Source organism: Octopus bimaculoides, chromosome 11 (genome assembly GCF_001194135.2).
Source record: "Octopus bimaculoides isolate UCB-OBI-ISO-001 chromosome 11, ASM119413v2, whole genome shotgun sequence".
NCBI classification, from domain to species: domain Eukaryota; kingdom Metazoa; phylum Mollusca; class Cephalopoda; order Octopoda; family Octopodidae; genus Octopus; species Octopus bimaculoides.
This window is the reverse complement of record NC_068991.1, coordinates 1288817-1307236: the sequence shown is the minus strand read 5'-3', so window position 1 is coordinate 1307236 and position 18420 is coordinate 1288817. Positions and strand designations below refer to the sequence as shown.

The following is an 18420-nucleotide window of genomic DNA, read 5'->3' as shown; positions in this document are numbered from 1 at the left end:
ATATATATATATATATATATAGGTGTGTGGATAACTTAAAACATCTCCCAGCTTCTGTGCAACTTCTAAATAAACTTTCACCATTGATAAAAAATATCATTTCAACTCTGCAGCCATTATCGAGTTAATTATTCAGTGCATATAAAAACACAAACAAATCCAAAGGCCAAGTCTTCAGTAACACATCAGTAGTAATACTACTAACAGTTATATAAATCCCATCGCATCTTGTGTTCTTCCTGTTCTCATGTGTTTGAATGTCAACATTATTGAACTTCAACCATGTCTGTTGTTATTCATATTCTTCTTGTGTCCATAGCTGCTGGTTTGGGGAAGAAGGTTGCTGTACTTGACTCTGTGAGACCTTCACCTCAAGGTAACTATATTATTGTAATTATTATTATTATTATTTATTAAGCTGGCAGAATTGTTAGCATGTCAGGTGAAATGCTTAGTGGTATTTTGTCTGCTGCCACATTCTGAGTTCAAATTCCACCAAGGTCAACTTTGCTTTTCATCCTTTCAGGGTCAATAAATTAAGTACCAGTGAAACACTGGGAGTCGATGTAATCGATTTATCCCCTCCTTCAAAATGGCTGCCCTTGTGGCAAAATTCCTAACACCAGGGCCAGAGGAGGCTGGCAATGGCCATGATCGGTTGGTGCTTTTTATGTGCCACCAGCACGGGTATCACAACTACAATTTCCATTTGATTTTCATTTTGATGTTGATGTACTTGACTCAATAGGTCTCCTCAAGCATAGCAGGTCGCCCTACGATCCAAGGTACTTTTGAATGGGCTGGAGCTGGTTATGCGAAACTGATGCAGGATGCAGTTGACTATGGTGCTGCTACGCCAGTCATTAGGTATGACTCCATCACGAACTACCTGGTTTACAACGCGGGTGACTAGGCCATTGCTCACACCACCAGATGTTTTGAGTATCTCAGCAGGGATTCCTGATGGGCCGGGGGCTTTTCCTGGCTTCATACCCTTAATTGTGATGTCTTTGCAGCTTTTTTAATAAAGCATATTACTCTATCTCCGGTACTCGAGTACTATTTTTGCCACCTTGTTTCCCATTTATTTGCTTACTCTGGTATATATATATACACACACACACACTTATATACATATGCATGCACATTTTTTTTAATGTATTTCCTTCCCTAATCTATATTTTCCCTATCCCTAGGTACCAAATGGGGACTGGGAGGAACTTGTGTTAATGTTGGCTGTATCCCTAAAAAGCTCATGCACCAGGCTGCCTTGTTCGGACAGTCTATCAAAGATGCTCGTAGATTCGGATGGAATATTCCAGAAGTGAACTTCTCTTGGTAAGTAAAGTTAGATACAGAGGCCCCATTAGAGGATCACTCATTCACCTGTCTATTGTTGAGGGGTTTTAACAAAATGTATCTGTAAGTCCTTGAAATCAAAAATAATTTAATTCAAATCACTCAATAATATAAATATCTTATGTTTCTCATTGGTAAAAACCGAAATCCAGAAACGGAGAGAATTTGAAGTGTTTCTTCCGTATGATGGTTAGAATGTCTGACATGATAACAGAAGCTGCAGGTTCAGGTCTAAAAATACTGTACCCAACAGCAACAATGGTGGGTGGGATTCATATGGAAGTACAAGGGGCTGAGACAAATAACAGCATAAAGACACATTTGTAAATAGAAATAAGAAGAAGAAAGGGTCTCCGAAATGGAGGGAGTAGTGACAAAGGGTGACTCAAGGCACCCTGTCTGACATTACCCTGGCATTCCAAAAGCCAGGGACCTCTCCCAATTCTACCCCCTCTGTTGGTGCCACATAAAAGGCATCCAGCACACTCTGTTAAGTGGATGGCATTAAGGACATCCATCCATAGAAACCATTTCAAAGCAAGACAGTTGGAGCCTGGACAACTCTCCAGTTCCTGGCAGAGCATCCAGTCCATACCAGCAAGGAACATGGACGTTAAACAATGATGATGATAATGTAATCATGTTTAGTCAATGCCAATCTTGTCACTCTAGTGTTGCACATCAATAGTATTGATCTTGTTTTGTATTTATTTCTTTATCTTTAGGGAAGAAATGGCTGTTGGAGTACAGGGTTATGTGCGCTCATTAAACTGGAACCACAGAGTACAGCTGAAAGACAAGTAATTTAATTAATTTATTTTGATTATATTAATGATTAGTTTATATTCAACCTCCATTCATTTATTTTGCCTCTATTTCCTACGTTGGTGCAAGTTGTGTTCAGATATACAGCCTTGATAGAATAGACTATGAGCAAAGGCCTTCCAGCCATGACCAACACATCTATTTTCTCTAAGTACAGGGAACTCTGGACCACATTAGCCATAGTATCCTATGGCTGTGTGGTTATGAAGTTTGTTTCCTGCCCATGGGGTTTTTGGTTCAGTCCCACTGCATAGCACCTTGGGCAAGTGTTGTCTACTACAGCCCTGAGGTACCCAAAGCCTTGTGAATAGATTTAGTAGACAGAGACTAAAAGAAGCTACCATTTTTTTTTTGTCTTGCAAGTACTTGGTGACCCTGTCAGTGCAGGTGCCACTTGCAAAGCACCCAGTCCACACTGTTACGTGGTTGGTGTTAGGAAGGGCATCCAGCTGTAAAAACCTTGCCAAAACAGAAGTCAGGTGCAGACTTTGGCCTGGCCAGCTTTTGTGGTACTGTCTTACCCCTGCTAGCATGGAAGATCAATAAAATAAGTACTAGAGTCAGTTTATTTTACTAAAAGCAGTAGTGCCCCAGCATGGCCACAGTCCATTGATTGATACAAGTAAAAAGTAAAAGTTATATATGAAATGCTTTCGACTTATTTTCTCCATATTTCCTACCTTCACTCTATGTTCTTTCTCTCTCTCTCTCTCTCTCTGACGCTTTCTCTCTCTTTATCTCTCCCCCTCTCTCTCTCTCCCTAGAAATGTGGATTATTTCAATGCCAAAGGTTCGTTTGTAGACGACAACACCCTGGAAGCTGTTGATGTGAAAGGTCAGAAAGTGAGTAACCTCAAATTTCCCCACTCTTGAATATAACTTTGTAGACATGTCTTTAGAATTCTTTAGAAATATATTTCATCAGGGTTTGTTTCAGGGTTGCCCCAGTAAACTCTAAACAACCCATAACTATTCTCTAACAACCACTTGGTGACCATTTACCACTTCACTCCTTTCATGTGACAATGTGCAGTGGTCCTGGGTCGTCATCATCATCATTGTCATTTAATATCCCTCCAACCCATGCCAGCATGGGTTGGAGGGTTTGACAGGATCTGATAAACCTGCCAAAACTGTATCCAAACCCAGTGTCCTCTTTTGACAGGGTCTCTATGGCTGGATGCCATTCCTAATGCCAACCACTTCACAGAGTACTGTGGGTGCTTTATTACATAACAGTGGAAGGCAAAGATATTAAATTCATCATCATCATTTAGCATCCATTTTCCATGCTGGCATCGGTTAAAAGGTTTGACTGAAATTTGTATGTCGGAGATCTAATCAACTTCACCCCACCCCCCAATTGCTCGTTTTGTTCCAAAATTTAAAATCGATATTTATGCCAATCTTACTGTAACGACATGTTCTCTTCTTTCCAGCAAATACTCAAATCGAACAAGTTTGTCATTGCAGTCGGAGGACGGCCCCACTTCCCTGACGTGAGTCATTTTCCCTATCTTGAATAGAAAATACGTAACAATGTTTCCACTTGTGTCCTTTCAAGAACTGACAGGTTTATCCATATGCCCACGAGCATATGGCATAGTGGTTAAGAGCGTGGGCTACTAAACCCAAGATTCCGAGTTCAACTCCAGGCAGAACTTCTTTCAAACGAATGTGTCTTCACAATTCTCTCAATTCCTTGAGCTAAGGAACTTAGCAACACTGGTGTTTCAACTTTGTTGTATGTCACTTCAATAGTGGAGGCACATGGCTTAGTGGTTAAGATGTTGGACTCATGATCGTAAGATTGTGGTTTCCATTCCTGGACTGGGTGACGCATTGTGTCCTTGAGCAAGACACTTCATTTCACATTGCTTCAGTCCACTCAGCTGGCAAGAAGGAGTAATTCCCCACATGGGGAATATGTGCACCATGGAAACCACGAAACTGGCCCTTGTGAATCGACTTGACTCGAGAAAGTAACTTATGAGTCAACCTGACTCGAGAAAGTAACTTTACCTTTATGTCGCTTCAGCTGCACTGATGTCCGCCAACCAATAACAAATTGTCCTGTGCCAGATGAACTGCAAGAATCAAAACAATGACATAAATATTCATTCTTAATCTTCTTACCTGTAACCTAGTGATCACATCATTTTACCTTACCCTTGTCTAATTACAGGTACCTGGTGTTGTTGAGCATGCTATCTCAAGTGATGATGTGTTTTGGCTGAAAAATTCTCCTGGGAAGACGTGAGTAGAAGAACAGTCTTTTAGTCTATCCATATTTGTATCACATGTGGGAGAACTATACATGTGTGGCCCTTCCTTACCACCACCCTGTGCCACATGAAATAGATCAGACTGGTGGTATGTCTCACACACCTGTCTTGTCTGCCCAATGTGTAACATGTAAAACTATACATGTATGCCCCCCCCCATCTCTCTTGTCTACCCCATGTGTTACATGTAGTAATAATTAATAGTCCCCAGTCAACTTCACATGTCAGAACAATTGGTCAGTGATAATGTTGTTGTTATAATCCAATTTTTATCTCATTCTATTTATTATTTTTTTTATTTTTGTTGTGTTCTTTTTCTATTTTTCAAGGTTGGTAGTCGGAGCTAGCTGTATCCTTTATGACTAATGTGTGTGTGTGTGTGTGTGTGGATGTGTGTTTTGATAGTTGAAGTTAGCTTATGATCAGTGTGTGAATATGCATGCTTGTTGCACTCTAACAACGTTATGCAGACACTATCTTCCCAAATGCAGACAAACATGCATTGTTGTGCTTCTCAGATACCTAGACACACACACACACTCTCTCTTTCTCTCCACATAAAAAAAGCTTCTGTGCTGGTTTCTCATAAAAAGCACCCAGTCCAGCCTCTAAAGTGGTCGGCTTTAGGAAGGGCATCCAGCTATAGAAACCACACCAAACTGATAATTGGAGCCTGGTGCACCTCCCCAGCTGGCCAGCTCCTGTCAAGCCGTCCAACCCATGCCAGCATGGAAAACGGACGTTAAATGATGATGATGATAAATTAAAACCAAGCTCTCCATCAGTAAACACTCCACAACAATGTTTCACCAATTTCTCTCACCCTTCGCTCTTCCAAACATTAAACATTGCCTCTTTTATTCCTCTGCTTTTGCATAATCTTCCTCAATATTTTTCCTCAACCACTGGACTAGATGTTGCCCTCGAGTGTGCTGGTTTCCTTACAGGTGTCGGACTCGATACAACTGTGATGATTCGTTCAATGCCTCTGCGAGCATTTGACCAGGTGAGATGTCTTACCAATCTTCCACTCTGTCTAAAATTGTTTTTTGTTAACTTAACATCTTATGATTACTTTATGGAGTAAAATTCAACCATCTAAATATATTGTATTGTCTCTGTTGTCTGTTATAATAATCTAAACATCGTTTTACTCCCTCCACAGTCCAATCTGATGATCTAAACATGAGCTGGTCTGATAAGTCAGGATTGAGTGAAGAAGTGTTTAGTGCTAGTTAAGTGTTTTGTATCACATTAAGTTTAGGACTGTATTAGATGTTTAGCGCTACATTATTAATGTATGGAAGTGAGGAATGGTCTCTAACATCAGAAATGAGCAGGGTCTTGGAGAACTGTGAAATGTGGTTATTGAGGATGGCCTGGACAGACAATGTGTCTGATGAGGAAGTGGTGACTTGGGCTGTGGTAAATAGGAAACTGCTTTGTGAGATCAGGGCCCAGGCATCTGAGATTTCTTGGGTTGCGTGATGAGGAAAGAGGGCCCAGGGAGAATTTAGTGATGAACAGAGAAAGACTGAAGAGAAAAGAAGCAGAGGAAGGAGAAGGATGGTAATGGATGTGAAGCTTGAGGAATTGGTTGGAAGGAAAAAAAGGGATCAAACATCGGGAAGTGGAAACTGTGAGAGATAAAACAAAAGAAGAGAGAACTGTGGCTGGACACGGTCGCCTGTGTCCTATATTATGGACATGGCACCTAAAGGAGTAGAAATACTACATTAAGTGCATAGTACCACATTAAATGCATAGTACCACATTAAGTACCTAGTTCTACATTAAATATATAGTGCTACTTAAGTATATAATACTACATTAATTGCCTGACAACCTATTAGGTATAAAGTGCTACATTAAATACATGGTGTTCTATTAAGTGTATATTGTTATTCAAGGTGTTTAAGTGTAACAGTGAGCTAGGTGGGGGTGAAGATAATGTTGATCACCAAAAGTTCAACACAAGAATATGGAGAAGCCGTTTCAAGCATTGTCAAGGTGACAGTAGCCAGAACACCTGAATCAGGACCCTACCCCACCTCTCTATCCCTTCTCCCTCCTTGCTTCATCAATCTATACGTTTCTTGCAGGAAATGGCTCTGCTGGTGTGTAACCACATGGAGAAACATGGCACCAAGTTCCTGCGCAAGTGTCACCCTTTACAGATAGACCGACTGAATGGTCCCAGCGGTCCATTGGCGGTGAAATATCGGAACAACCAGGGCAAAGAATACTCTGATACTTATGATACAGTTCTCATGGCAACAGGTACATTCTTACTTACCATTTATTTATTCACCCTCTCTCTTTCTCTCTCTCCAGGTGTCTCTTCTTCCCTTTGCATTTTTGTCCCTTAATCTCCTTTTCTCTGTATATCTATATATCTCTCTCTTTTTCTCTCTGTAAGTATAGATTTCCTCTGCCTTTCTACCAGCTTCCCATCTACCTTTAGAGTTCTCTCCCTCCTTTACAGATAATAAATGTTACTATCTAATTCTGACATAGATCTTACTCATCTAGCTCTGATTAAAGGGGTTCTCATTGACCTAATTTTGACTGGTTTAGGTCTTACTGACCTACTTGTGTCTGTCATAACTCTTACTGTCTTAAATCTAACATAGATCTTATTGGACAAAGCCATCCTTATTTAAATCATTCTAACTTTGATCTTAGTGATTAGATCAAAGTTTTACAGCTCTACATCTTCCTTAGATGTGATTGACCAACATTTCTGTATCACATGTGATTGACTTCTGTTTTGTCATTTAATTATTACTGATTATGAACTTGAAGATGTCCTCTTAACATTTTCTCTAAATTTTTATGTATATATTACATTCTTACTATTTATAGTTCTATTCTTAAACTGTTTAAACATGTATATACATACATAGATAACCATCTTAAGATATATTTTTGTGAGGTGCGACATTCTTCAAATGTATTCCACCAAATTTATTTGTAGGGCGTCAGCCAGAAACACAAACTCTTCAACTGCAGAATACTTCTGTCCAAGTGGATCGGTCATCTGGTAAAATACTTGGTGGTTTTGATGGTGATGGGGAGAAGACTTCTGCTGCTAACATATATGCGATTGGGGATGTGTTACAGGTGGGTACCTTCTCTTAAACTGTAGAGAGGTAAATACTAACTCTTCATATATCACCATCATCATTATTTAACACTTGCTTCCCATGTTCTCGTGGTTTAACAAAGCCATCGCACTCTGAGCCGATTCTTATTAAGAACTGCTGCCTTCATAGACAGCTGCTCATATGCTTCATTTTTGGTTTTGTTCCTATCGTTCAATGCTTTTTCTGTTGTCTTTTGAATTTGCATCTATGAAAACTTGGTCATCAGAATACAGGAGTTCTGATGGATGGCCTGTCTTGAATACTTCTGTTCAAGCCTGGAGGATGACTTAAAAACTAGATATATCAACAAATGCAGGATCCTTTTAAAGTGCTGCTTTCTTTTTGCTCATCCTCTCTTTCCTAGGGTCGACCTGAACTGACCCCTGTAGCAATAAAAGCTGGCAAACTTTTAGCAAATCGGCTTTTTGATGACTCCAAGCTACAGATGGACTACGACAAGGTAAGTTCCATTTTGAATTTTTTTTTTTTTTTTCTGCACTTTTAAAACCTAAATGTATTTCTAGTCATTGCTCTTTCTAGAGGTGCTACAAAGAAAAATAAAGATGGTAGATTGATACAGTTTTGTTTCTTTCCACGTAGGTTGGGACAGCTGTGTTCACACCTCTGGAATATGGTTGTGTTGGAATTTCAGAAGAAGCTGCAATTCATCGCTTTGGAGAAGATAACATTGAGGTAAGTATTTATTAGTGTTATCATTATTATTATTATTATTATTATTATCAAGATTTTTTGTTTGCCGCTCTGAGGAAGTAAGAATCTGTTGGGTACACCATTCAGTACACCGTTCTTCAGCTCATAAATATACGTACACACACACACGTGCATATGATGGGATGCATATGCACGTGTGTGTGTTGTGGGGGTGTAAATAATGAAAATTTTTTGGTTTTTTTTCTATGGAATACAGAAACTCGGAGTAGTGAAGAAAGGCAGGCTTTGCTTCAGAAATATTTGTATATACGGATGAGTGTCTTTGTATAAAGCCTTTCTTGAAATCTTCTTTGTTTGCAGGTTTACCATTCCTTCTATAAGCCTCTAGAGTACACCATTCCAGAGAGAGATGCTTCACAATGTTTTATCAAGGTAAGATGATTCGTTTGCTGCCAATAACAAACAACACGTCTTGTTTCTTTCCCTTATTTTTCATTTTTTTAAAGACTTTTTCTCTCTTTACTTCCTGTGCATGTTCTGTGTGCTGTTCATGCAGTTTTGGTTACTTTTTCTGGTCAGAGCAGCACTGGATACAATAAGTTCATTATTATGTTACACAGCTCCTAGTAGTAGTAGTAGTAGTGGTGGTTGTATACGATGGTGTAGTTGCGGTTAAATATGTTGAAGAAACCAGCAAAGTGAAACAACCTCTCAACCAACAGTAATGACACGGTGCACTAAGCTGACAGTGTTTATATTATTAGTATTAGTAGTAGTAGTAGTAGTAGTAGTAGTAGTAGTAGTATGGTGGTGGTGGTGGTGGTGGTCTTAACCTTTTTCACACCAATCCTCCTGTGACTGTCCCTAGTTTTATGATACAAATTCACTGTCTTAAAGCAATCTTAATTAAATCCTATCATTAAAAACCTCGTTAATTTATGTTCCAAACACCAGCTTCATAATGACTGGGTTATTTTCTGAATTCTTTGTTATTTTCAAAATTAATTGAAACAAAAGCAGCATATTTTAATTGAGACTTGGTGGATTAATAAGTTTTGGGCCAGTTCATTCAGCAAAAACTTCTTCTGGGCAGTGCTCCAGCATGGCCCCAGTCTAATGACTGAAGCAAGGAGAAGTTAAAAGTTGTGATAGTGGTGGCAGTAGCAATTGTAATAATGTTCTTGTTTGTATTGCACCCAGGTAATCTGTATGCGTGAAGGGGCTGGCAAACTGGTCGGAATCCACTATTTAGGACCAAATGCCGGAGAAGTGATGCAAGGTTTTGTCACAGCTTTCAGGTAAGGAATTTTTCTTGTTGTTGCCATATCTACAGGAATTTGTTGTTTCCAGCATGTAAAAAACACCTTTTGAACATGGTCGTTGCCAGTACCACTTGACTGGCCCTCATGCCGGTGGCACATAAAAGCACCCACTACACTCATGGAGTGGTTGGCGTTAGGAAGGGCATCCAGCTGTAGAAACTTTGCCAGATCAGATTGGAGCCTGGTGCAGCCATCTGGTTTGCCAGTCCTCAGTCAAATCGTCCAACCCATGCTAGCATGGAAAGCAGACGTTAAATGACGACGACGACGATGATGATGATATTGGCCCAGATCAATATTTGGGCCCAATGAGGTTATTTCTATGGGGTTTTCTATGTTTGTCTGAACTGTGTGAGAGAAACATTTTCTACAGGATGTTGTTGTTGTTGTACTGCTCTGGGTGTTTGCAACTGTGGCACTTTGTTTTTGTGTCGAACTGTACTTTTTGCATGTCCAAGTGGTCTTACACTTGAATTTGTTGGATGTAGTGGAGTATATTCATGTTCCTGTTGGTTAACCAATTGTTTTCATGTAACCTGTTGACCGTGTTGTCTTGCAGGGCTGGTGCCTCCATGAATACTGTGATGAGAACTGTTGGAATCCACCCAACCTGTGCTGAAGAATTGGTCAAGATAAACATCACCAAGAGGTCTGGTCTCAGTCCTTTGGTCACTGCCTGCTGAGGTTAATTTGCTCCAATTGGTCATCACCCCCAGGCAACTCATTAATTGTTACAATCACTTCTTTTATACTCTTCTGATTATCTCTCATTTACCTCAACTGTTTAGCTGCCCTTGTTGATAACTCAGCAACATGGTGCCTAGTTCTATTGCTGACACAGCAGTGTGGGACCTGTCCCTGTTGCTAATGACAAGAACAGTGTTGTCTCCATACACAGAACTCACTTGTATTCCTCCCCCACCCCACCGTCTCTGCTATATATGACAAACTTTTGAAATGTATTTGGACTGACAGAAATGGTAAAGAGCGCCAGGTTTATAAAAAACCAACCATATAGTTTGTTCTGAATTCATATCTTGCTTAAGTCGACATCCCCTCCAGCAGCATTCAGGTGGTACCAGTCATATGCTGGGATTCAGTTCAATCAACCATATGGCCTCTCTATTTGAAAACCTGTCAGACCTGCCACCCCACCCCCTCTCACCTTACATTCCATCTTACTCTAAGATACACTTGGATCTCACCTGTGTGCTTCGTTAGTAGAAACCCACACAGTCTCCAGGTAATTATTGCATCACTTCTCTAATGAAGGTTTGAATTAGTTACAGAGAGAGATGGTCAAATCTAAGTTTGTTTACTGGACTGTCAACCTGGTTAGATGACGGTTGTTGACAAATATTGTCATCATGTCATCACTGAACATTCTTGTTGTCCTCCTTAGGATTTGCCTTAAAAGCAAATCAACCAGATGACTTCTCTCTCACCCCCACCCCCCACCCCCTCTCTCTCTCTTTGTGCCTTGTAAAAACTTCCAAGGAACCATCATCACCATCATCATCATAAATTAGTGAGGCCTGGAGCTGGGAGTATGACCATTGGAGCGTGGATTAACTTGGACTTTTGTCCGTTTTTTTTTTTTTCTGAGGGCAGGGGTGGGGGGGTTAGCGGTCAGTTGAGTGAAGAAGATTGTTACATCTCATTGCCTCTGCATGTGTGTTAGGGTTATGTTGTGTTTGTATGTTTCAATGTGTGTGTGTATGTATGTCTAACTATCCAAACCATGCCAACATGGATATTGAATGATGATAATATATATATGAGAATATGTACTTATGTGTGTGTTATCATTGTTGTATGTTTTTTTAATTGTTTCATCCAGTTGGCTCTGGCCATGCTGGAACAATTTCATCAAAATATGATCATATATATATATATATATATATATATATATATTTGCAGTACAGTTTGATGTTTGTAATGAGTAGAGTTGATCACCTGTTGATGAAGCATATCATAATGTCCTCATTGATCTACCCATCATCCCTAGCAAATGTCTCCCATTCCTCATCTTCCTGTTGTTATGGTAACCATCTCTAGCATCTCCACTGTTATTGCTGTTGTTGACAATGACATGCTTTCTTTTTCTTCCTCCCCCCTTTTCTTTTGCTAATGACGATTTGAATCCTTAACCCATCCACCTGGGTGGATCAAATCTGATGAATATATAACTGAAGAGGGTGTTCAACTGACCGACAATCTCTGGGTACTTTGTGTTGTTCAAATTAATGTGCTTTACAATCTGGATGTATTTTTTTATGTTATGTTTTGAAGATTATTTATTTTCATATTTTGTATTTATTAATAAATTAATCATGTTTTAACAAGTGTCTTGTTTCAATATTATACTCTTTTACAGCATGTACCTATTGGTGTTTTGTTGTTTGTTTTTTTAACCAGTATTGTATATATAGACTGATGTATATACCTTGTCTTTGTATTCAATATATTTGTGAACTGAAGAACAAAGGATGAGTTGTATTGGTTTCACTCCTCTGTGACTGAATACCTTGTTTAACTGTCCATATACAGACATCTTATAATCACACATAAATAAAGGTTGAAGTAAATTTGGGTCAGCCAGTTTGCTTATGTGACACATTCTTCCTATGAAGGTGTTGTCTATAAGACCCAGTTTTTACATCTATGTGTGTGTGTGTATGAATTTTCAGATTCATTTAAGTTGATGAACCATTCTGTTGTTACTCTGAGTTTCTTGTGTGTTTTTTTCTATGGCAACTAATTTGTTCTGGGATTGTGTTTCGGAACTAATACAAAAATAATAAACTTTTGCATCATGATAGAATATTATAATTATTAAAAATATATTCTGTTTTAAAGGCAAAACACACTTCTGTATATATATATACATATATATATATATATATATATATATATATATATATATATATATACAAACACTCACACCTTTTCATGGAAGCAAGAACAACTGTCTACCTTCCAAATGATATTTGTAAATATATTGCAATATGTCAGGACAATATCATGAAATGTGAGTATATTGCCAGATACATGATGACATGCTGTGGAGGACTATTGTAAAATGCATATCTTCAGATATAACATGATGTAGTGTCAAGAACAAAATCATGAAATGTATGTATTTTATCAGACAATTTACTGCTCTGTCATGAACTATACTGTGAAATGTATGCATATCATTATTTATAATATGATGAAATATTTAGAATAATATTGTGAAATGTGTGTATATTTTTGGATATAAAATGATATGATGTCAAGGACAGTATCATGAAATGTGTGTATATTTTTGGTTTAACATGAAATCTAGCACAACATCATGAAGGATGTGTATATTATCAGACATGACTATATGGTATCCAGGACAATGTCATAGAATGTGTATAAATTACATACATGATTTATGGTAGTGAGGACATTGTCATGAAAATTGTGTTTATCAGATATCGTATGATATTGTATCAATGAAAATATGTATATTATCAGGTATTATCTGATATCAAGGATCATGGTGATAAATGATAGTATATTTTCATACCCTGTTAATATTTACTGTATTTAAATTCAATAAAATTTCTGAAAATTCCAATTATTCTTCTAATTATCATTTCTCTAATTTCTTTTTTTTTAATCAATATTATTATTATTATTATTATTATTATTATTAGGGTGGTGAGCTGGAAATACTGCTAAGCTTTTCACCCATTGTGCTGACAATTCTTCCAGCTCGCCACCCCATAAATTTAGATGTATTAGCCAGAAAAATCCAGGATGTACTGAGTGTGTGATATGGCGAAGGGATTATTGTATTAGTGTTTTCCTCTCAAAACTAATGAGGATTATATTTATATACACAGCAAAGTAACCAAGACCTTTGGCGATATGCTGTGCTTGAGAAGGCCCATGATAAAAAGAACAAATATTTTTTTAAATAGTCTTCATCTTAAAAGTACCGTTTTTATTCTAGAATAGTTATTCTGGCGTGGCATAATAACATGAAATGCATATATTACAGTAAGTTCTTCCGATAAAACTTGTTTTAAAACCACAAATGTTTTTAAAGCTGGTTTTCCTATTTGCACCTAACATTTCAACATTCAATGTTCTGGGTATTCAGCGCTTTCAGTCTTCTCTTGGCTCAAACACGTTTTCATAAACATACATACTCACATTTAAACATTCACACACACACACACACACACACACACCACACACACCACACACACTTTTTTATATATGTAATATACAGACATATTTTATTCAGGTATACATTTTTGTATAGATATATATATATGTAAACTATGTGCATGTTTCTGTGAGTCAAATGGCAAATATATATCTAAATATAATGCAGATGCCAACATGCACATTTAACAAGCTACAACCGTTATCAATAAAAGAACGAAATAGTACAAAACAAAAATTATTCCACAGCCTGAGGTGGGTCTCACCGCCTCACTTGAATCGAGGCAACCTGGTTGATAATATTTGGACTGTTTACATACTTGGTCGGGTGGGCTTCCTTGCCTAAGATACACCGCTCTCACATACTTGTCGTTTTCACTGGCCATCCACGTGGCACCAGCAAACACCAGATCTTTAGCTTGCACGAACTGCCTCATACGAAACAGGCATCTAAAGACAGAAGATGAAAGCAGTTCAATGGTAAACGGAAAACTCGGCAGAGGAAGTGTTGCTTTGTGAAACTAATGGTGAATTTACTAACCTGACATTCGATCTCCTCAAATTAAGCATTATAAAGTGTTTCGGCTATTTTTATTGTGTTTTTTTTTTATTCACCAACGTAATTTTTGCCGCAAGTTGCAGATTGTGCCTTTACCTGCGGTTCCGTCAAAAAGACAAACTATAGGAAAAGGTTCCTCGCAAAAGTCAACGTTTTTTACCGTTTAGATCAACGGAACGCATTCCTTGCTCAATAAGCGAAAGAAGAAACGTTTCTATCTGATCAGATAAAACTGGAGCCAGGCACGGCAGTCATGGGATAAGACATGCATTCTAGTCTGTTTCCTGTGAGATAGACATCCTTCAAAAAAGGTGGGAACAAGTATGGCGTATATCTTTAAGGCTTGGAAAGCAGACGATCCAAACCGATCGATTTGTACCTCACACAACCACTCACCACCGACAATATCTCAGCTTCTGTTGCCGTTTGTTGCAACATTCCATTTTCTCTGCTAAAATACACGGCAGGCCGTCGAAATGGACATTAAAGTCCACGATCTCCAGTTCACCACTACACCCAAATATTTGAACAAGGCGTTAGTGGAAACCACATACATACATCTACCTGGAATTAAATAGTACCCCGCTTCCACTGTCTATCGAACACCTAATTATGGCTCTGTCCCTACGTTATCTTTCCGCCACCCGGACCCATCGACTGGCTTATGTGCCTTTGTGTCTGGACGTACTCACCATCACTCCGACAACGTAACTTTCAGATCGAACAAATGATCACGTGTCATTTTTAGCTACAAATATGTCGATCGTAATATCTTTTTGCATCACTTCAGCTGATTAGCTGCCCCTCCTAATTTATTGCCTTTAACTGTTACTTTTTTGTTATTGAGAATGATTTCTAATATTGGTACAAAATCAGTCATTCGAAAAGATTTTTATTGACTCTCTAAGATTTTTTAATCAGATCATAAAAGGACCTAACATCACAAGATACTAAATCTTACCATTTTGTAAAACACACGCACGCTTCCACACACACACGCACTTTCTAAATGACATTGGCCTTACCTTCCTTTAAGCGCCTCCCCACAGTCTGAATAAAACCCTTCCAGGTCTTCTTTTGTCAATCTCCGTGGTTGCTTCAATAGAATGAAATAATAGAAATGAGGGTTTTCGTCAGGTGGAAGAGGACCTATATAAGAGTGTACCTCCTCACCAGTCGACAACTCCTTGCCAATGATATTAATGGTCATCCAATGGATAAGTGGGTAGGTAGAGTTACCCAACGAGTGGTAGACCTCTGGGATGTCTGGGTCAACCATAACAAGCGTGAAAAGAGAATCTGAAAAATGAAGAAATAATCCTTTAGTACATGGCTAATCACTGAAAGAACGTAAAGAAGAGACACACACACACACACACACACACACACACACATAGAGCGCAAGGGGTATTTGGGGAGACTTGAAGCCAGTTAAAAGATTTTTCTATTTATTTCTTCTCAAATTCCCCATGGCAGATAAAATGCAAACACAAGAAATGAAAAGCGAAGCAGTCATTGCTGCTATATGTGCGGAAGACAGTGATTTAGAAATTACCAACTTTCTAAATGTTACAAGATCTTTAAATATATCAAAGACAGAAAAGACTTTCTTAACGTTCGGATATTATAATGACTCCGCGAATCATCCAAAGGGCTCAGAATATTATCGATCCCGGAAAATCAATGAAGATCTTCTCCAAAAAGTATTCGGTGTCGGCGTGGACAATATAGTGTACGAAGGCATTCGATACAAGTCTAGTATAATGAACAGATGCCAGTTCATGTATGGAAAGACAAGAAAGCTGTTTGATACTGACCAAATGTTTACTTAACAAACTTAAAAGCATTCACGAACTTGGCAAATTTTGGTTCTTTGATGACAAAAAAAAATTCGACCGAAACCAATCAGCACATATACTTCAGAACTATAAACATTTAAAACTACTGAAGCAAATATATCCCGGTAAAATGATTCTACGTGTAACAATACCCCGGGTGCAGCAGAGAAATCATGTACGTGTGTGTGTATCTCGATCCCTTGTAGCTTTGCTAATTGAGTGGATTATCTTTTGCTGACGATGTATAATAATATCGGAAAATGTCGGTTGCTGTCATCAGGTGGGTTTAAAGATCAGTTCCACTCCAATATGGATTATCTATATTGTCCAAAAATTTCAAGTAACTGATCTTATTCGAGTTATATCCCTTGATTTGTTAGTTTTTAGATCTTAAACATTTCTTGGGGGTAGATTTTGTCTATCAATTCTCAGTTACTCGAAGTTAATCAATTTGTTATACGTATTATGAGATTCTACTATATGTGTAATTATGAAGAGACAAACTACTTACGGCGAAATTCTTCCATTTGGTGTTGGTCAAAAGGCACAAAGCTAATTGTAGCGTTCGGCTGGACACCAGACCGGGTATCAACCGCCTTTGCCGTTCCATTTGCCAGAGGATTCAAGTAAACGACTGTAGCACTGAAAACAACATAAAGTGTGGGGTTTACATAAAATAATGAAATGATAAAAAAATAAAAAGTAGAGTATACACGGTATAGACTGGAAAAGAAGGGACATATGCATAGCATACAAAGGTAAAAAAAAAGGGGGGAGGGAGGATGATAGAGATGTGGCCATCCTGATACAGGAACGCCTCTAGGGATAATCGTGGAACTCCACTGTCCGAGATTTCCCTGAAACCCCAGGGGCAACTGCACTCTCCAATTCCTTCTCTCCGACTCACAGGTCAACACTTAGAGAGGTACCATCCACCCTTGTCATTTCCGTAACTTTCACCCACCTCTCAATAAACTCACTCGAGGGCAACACTTCCCTCTCCACTCTCAATTTCTTTTTCAAGTGAAACTTGAAGAAGTTAATGTGAAGAATATATCTGTCCTCATGCCTTTCAGCCTTGTCCACTAAACAACTTCTTTCGCCACAGCCAGCAGGCAAAGGAAAACTGCCTTGCCTGCCCGATCGAGGGAGGGTGGCGGGAGCGAGAGGCGAATAATAATAACAATAATAATAATAATAATAATAATAATAATAATAATAATAATAATAATCAACAGTATGCCAAGATATAGACAAATGACTGAAGGAGATTGAAATAGAAAGCCCAGTAGGGCTCCTAGAGAAAGCTTGTTTCTTGAGGAAAGTTTGTTTCAGGAGGGTTCTAAGCACTTGAAAGGCTGCCGAAAACTTGTGTGTACCTAAGGTTACATGGAGTAACCCGTTACCCATATAAATCCTACCAGGAATAAAACCAAAGCAAAATAATAATAATAATAATAAATATATACATACTTGGATTTGTACTCATTGCAGCAAGATTGATAGGTAATACTTTCAGAGGTAAAGGAAACGTAAAGACCGACGTACAGGTGTAAATTAGGCGGGATAAATGTTCGTTCGTGTTTTGCAAGTGCTGCCATCACGTGGGAAATTATGGAATAAGAAATGTAAGAAACAAAAAAATAGTTCAAACACTTTTATAGTCAGGTAGAAGAAAATGTGACAAACAAAAATATATAGAAGTCATTAAAGCTTCTGCAGTTTCTATAATGCTGTGTGTACTTCGTATACAAACTAGAAATGCTAAATGGTTGGAGTAAGAGTAAGTCTAACACCAAGAACTGATTCCATTAATGTGAAGGTGAAATGTCGGATAGAAGCAGTAAATTTCACACATACACCCCTCTCTCTCTCTTTCACACTCCCTCACTCCGTTTCTTTCATTATTCAATTTTAATTCAAGATTTTTTGCCAATAGAGAAAGAGCCGGTTTCTAACCAAGATCCAAAGCTCCTTCATAGGAATTTCAACGTATGTACGTACGTATGTATGTATTTATTCTCCAACCATTTATTCTTTTTCAATCTCATTTACTTATCTTCTATATTTTGAAGAAGGACCAACTGTTGAAACGTCAAGGCTCTTTTCCCTCCTTGTAAGCTTTAAACTAATATAACATTTGTTGAATTTTTGTCCCCCTCCCGTGTTGCCTTCATTATTTTTATGTTCATTGCTTTCATTATATAT

The 18420-nt window shown here is 38.3% G+C and overlaps 2 protein-coding genes across 2 annotated transcripts in view; one reads left to right on the top strand and one right to left on the bottom strand.

Moving 5' to 3' along the window:
• The window catches only part of LOC106882540 (thioredoxin reductase 2, mitochondrial), a 15013-nt gene extending 1794 nt beyond the window's left edge, over positions 1–13219 (top strand). The window contains exons 3-17 of the mRNA XM_014933255.2: positions 320–376; positions 1197–1338; positions 2085–2159; positions 2949–3027; positions 3624–3683; positions 4370–4440; positions 4799–4818; positions 5384–5475; positions 6572–6749; positions 7447–7592; positions 7980–8075; positions 8216–8308; positions 8648–8719; positions 9488–9585; positions 10169–13219. Of these exons, the coding sequence (XP_014788741.1) occupies positions 320–376; positions 1197–1338; positions 2085–2159; positions 2949–3027; positions 3624–3683; positions 4370–4440; positions 4799–4818; positions 5384–5475; positions 6572–6749; positions 7447–7592; positions 7980–8075; positions 8216–8308; positions 8648–8719; positions 9488–9585; positions 10169–10292 (1403 nt within the window). The 3' untranslated portion in view covers positions 10293–13219. The remainder of the gene's footprint in view (positions 1–319; positions 377–1196; positions 1339–2084; positions 2160–2948; positions 3028–3623; positions 3684–4369; positions 4441–4798; positions 4819–5383; positions 5476–6571; positions 6750–7446; positions 7593–7979; positions 8076–8215; positions 8309–8647; positions 8720–9487; positions 9586–10168) is intronic.
• Positions 13220–13589: 370 nt separating this feature from the next.
• Positions 13590–18420, bottom strand: part of LOC106882534 (uncharacterized protein C56G2.4) — a 47601-nt gene continuing 42770 nt past the window's right edge. The window contains exons 7-10 of the mRNA XM_052971452.1: positions 17686–17806; positions 16724–16854; positions 15400–15673; positions 13590–14265 (exon numbers count right to left, since the gene is read on the bottom strand). Of these exons, the coding sequence (XP_052827412.1) occupies positions 14001–14265; positions 15400–15673; positions 16724–16854; positions 17686–17806 (791 nt within the window). The 3' untranslated portion in view covers positions 13590–14000. The remainder of the gene's footprint in view (positions 14266–15399; positions 15674–16723; positions 16855–17685; positions 17807–18420) is intronic.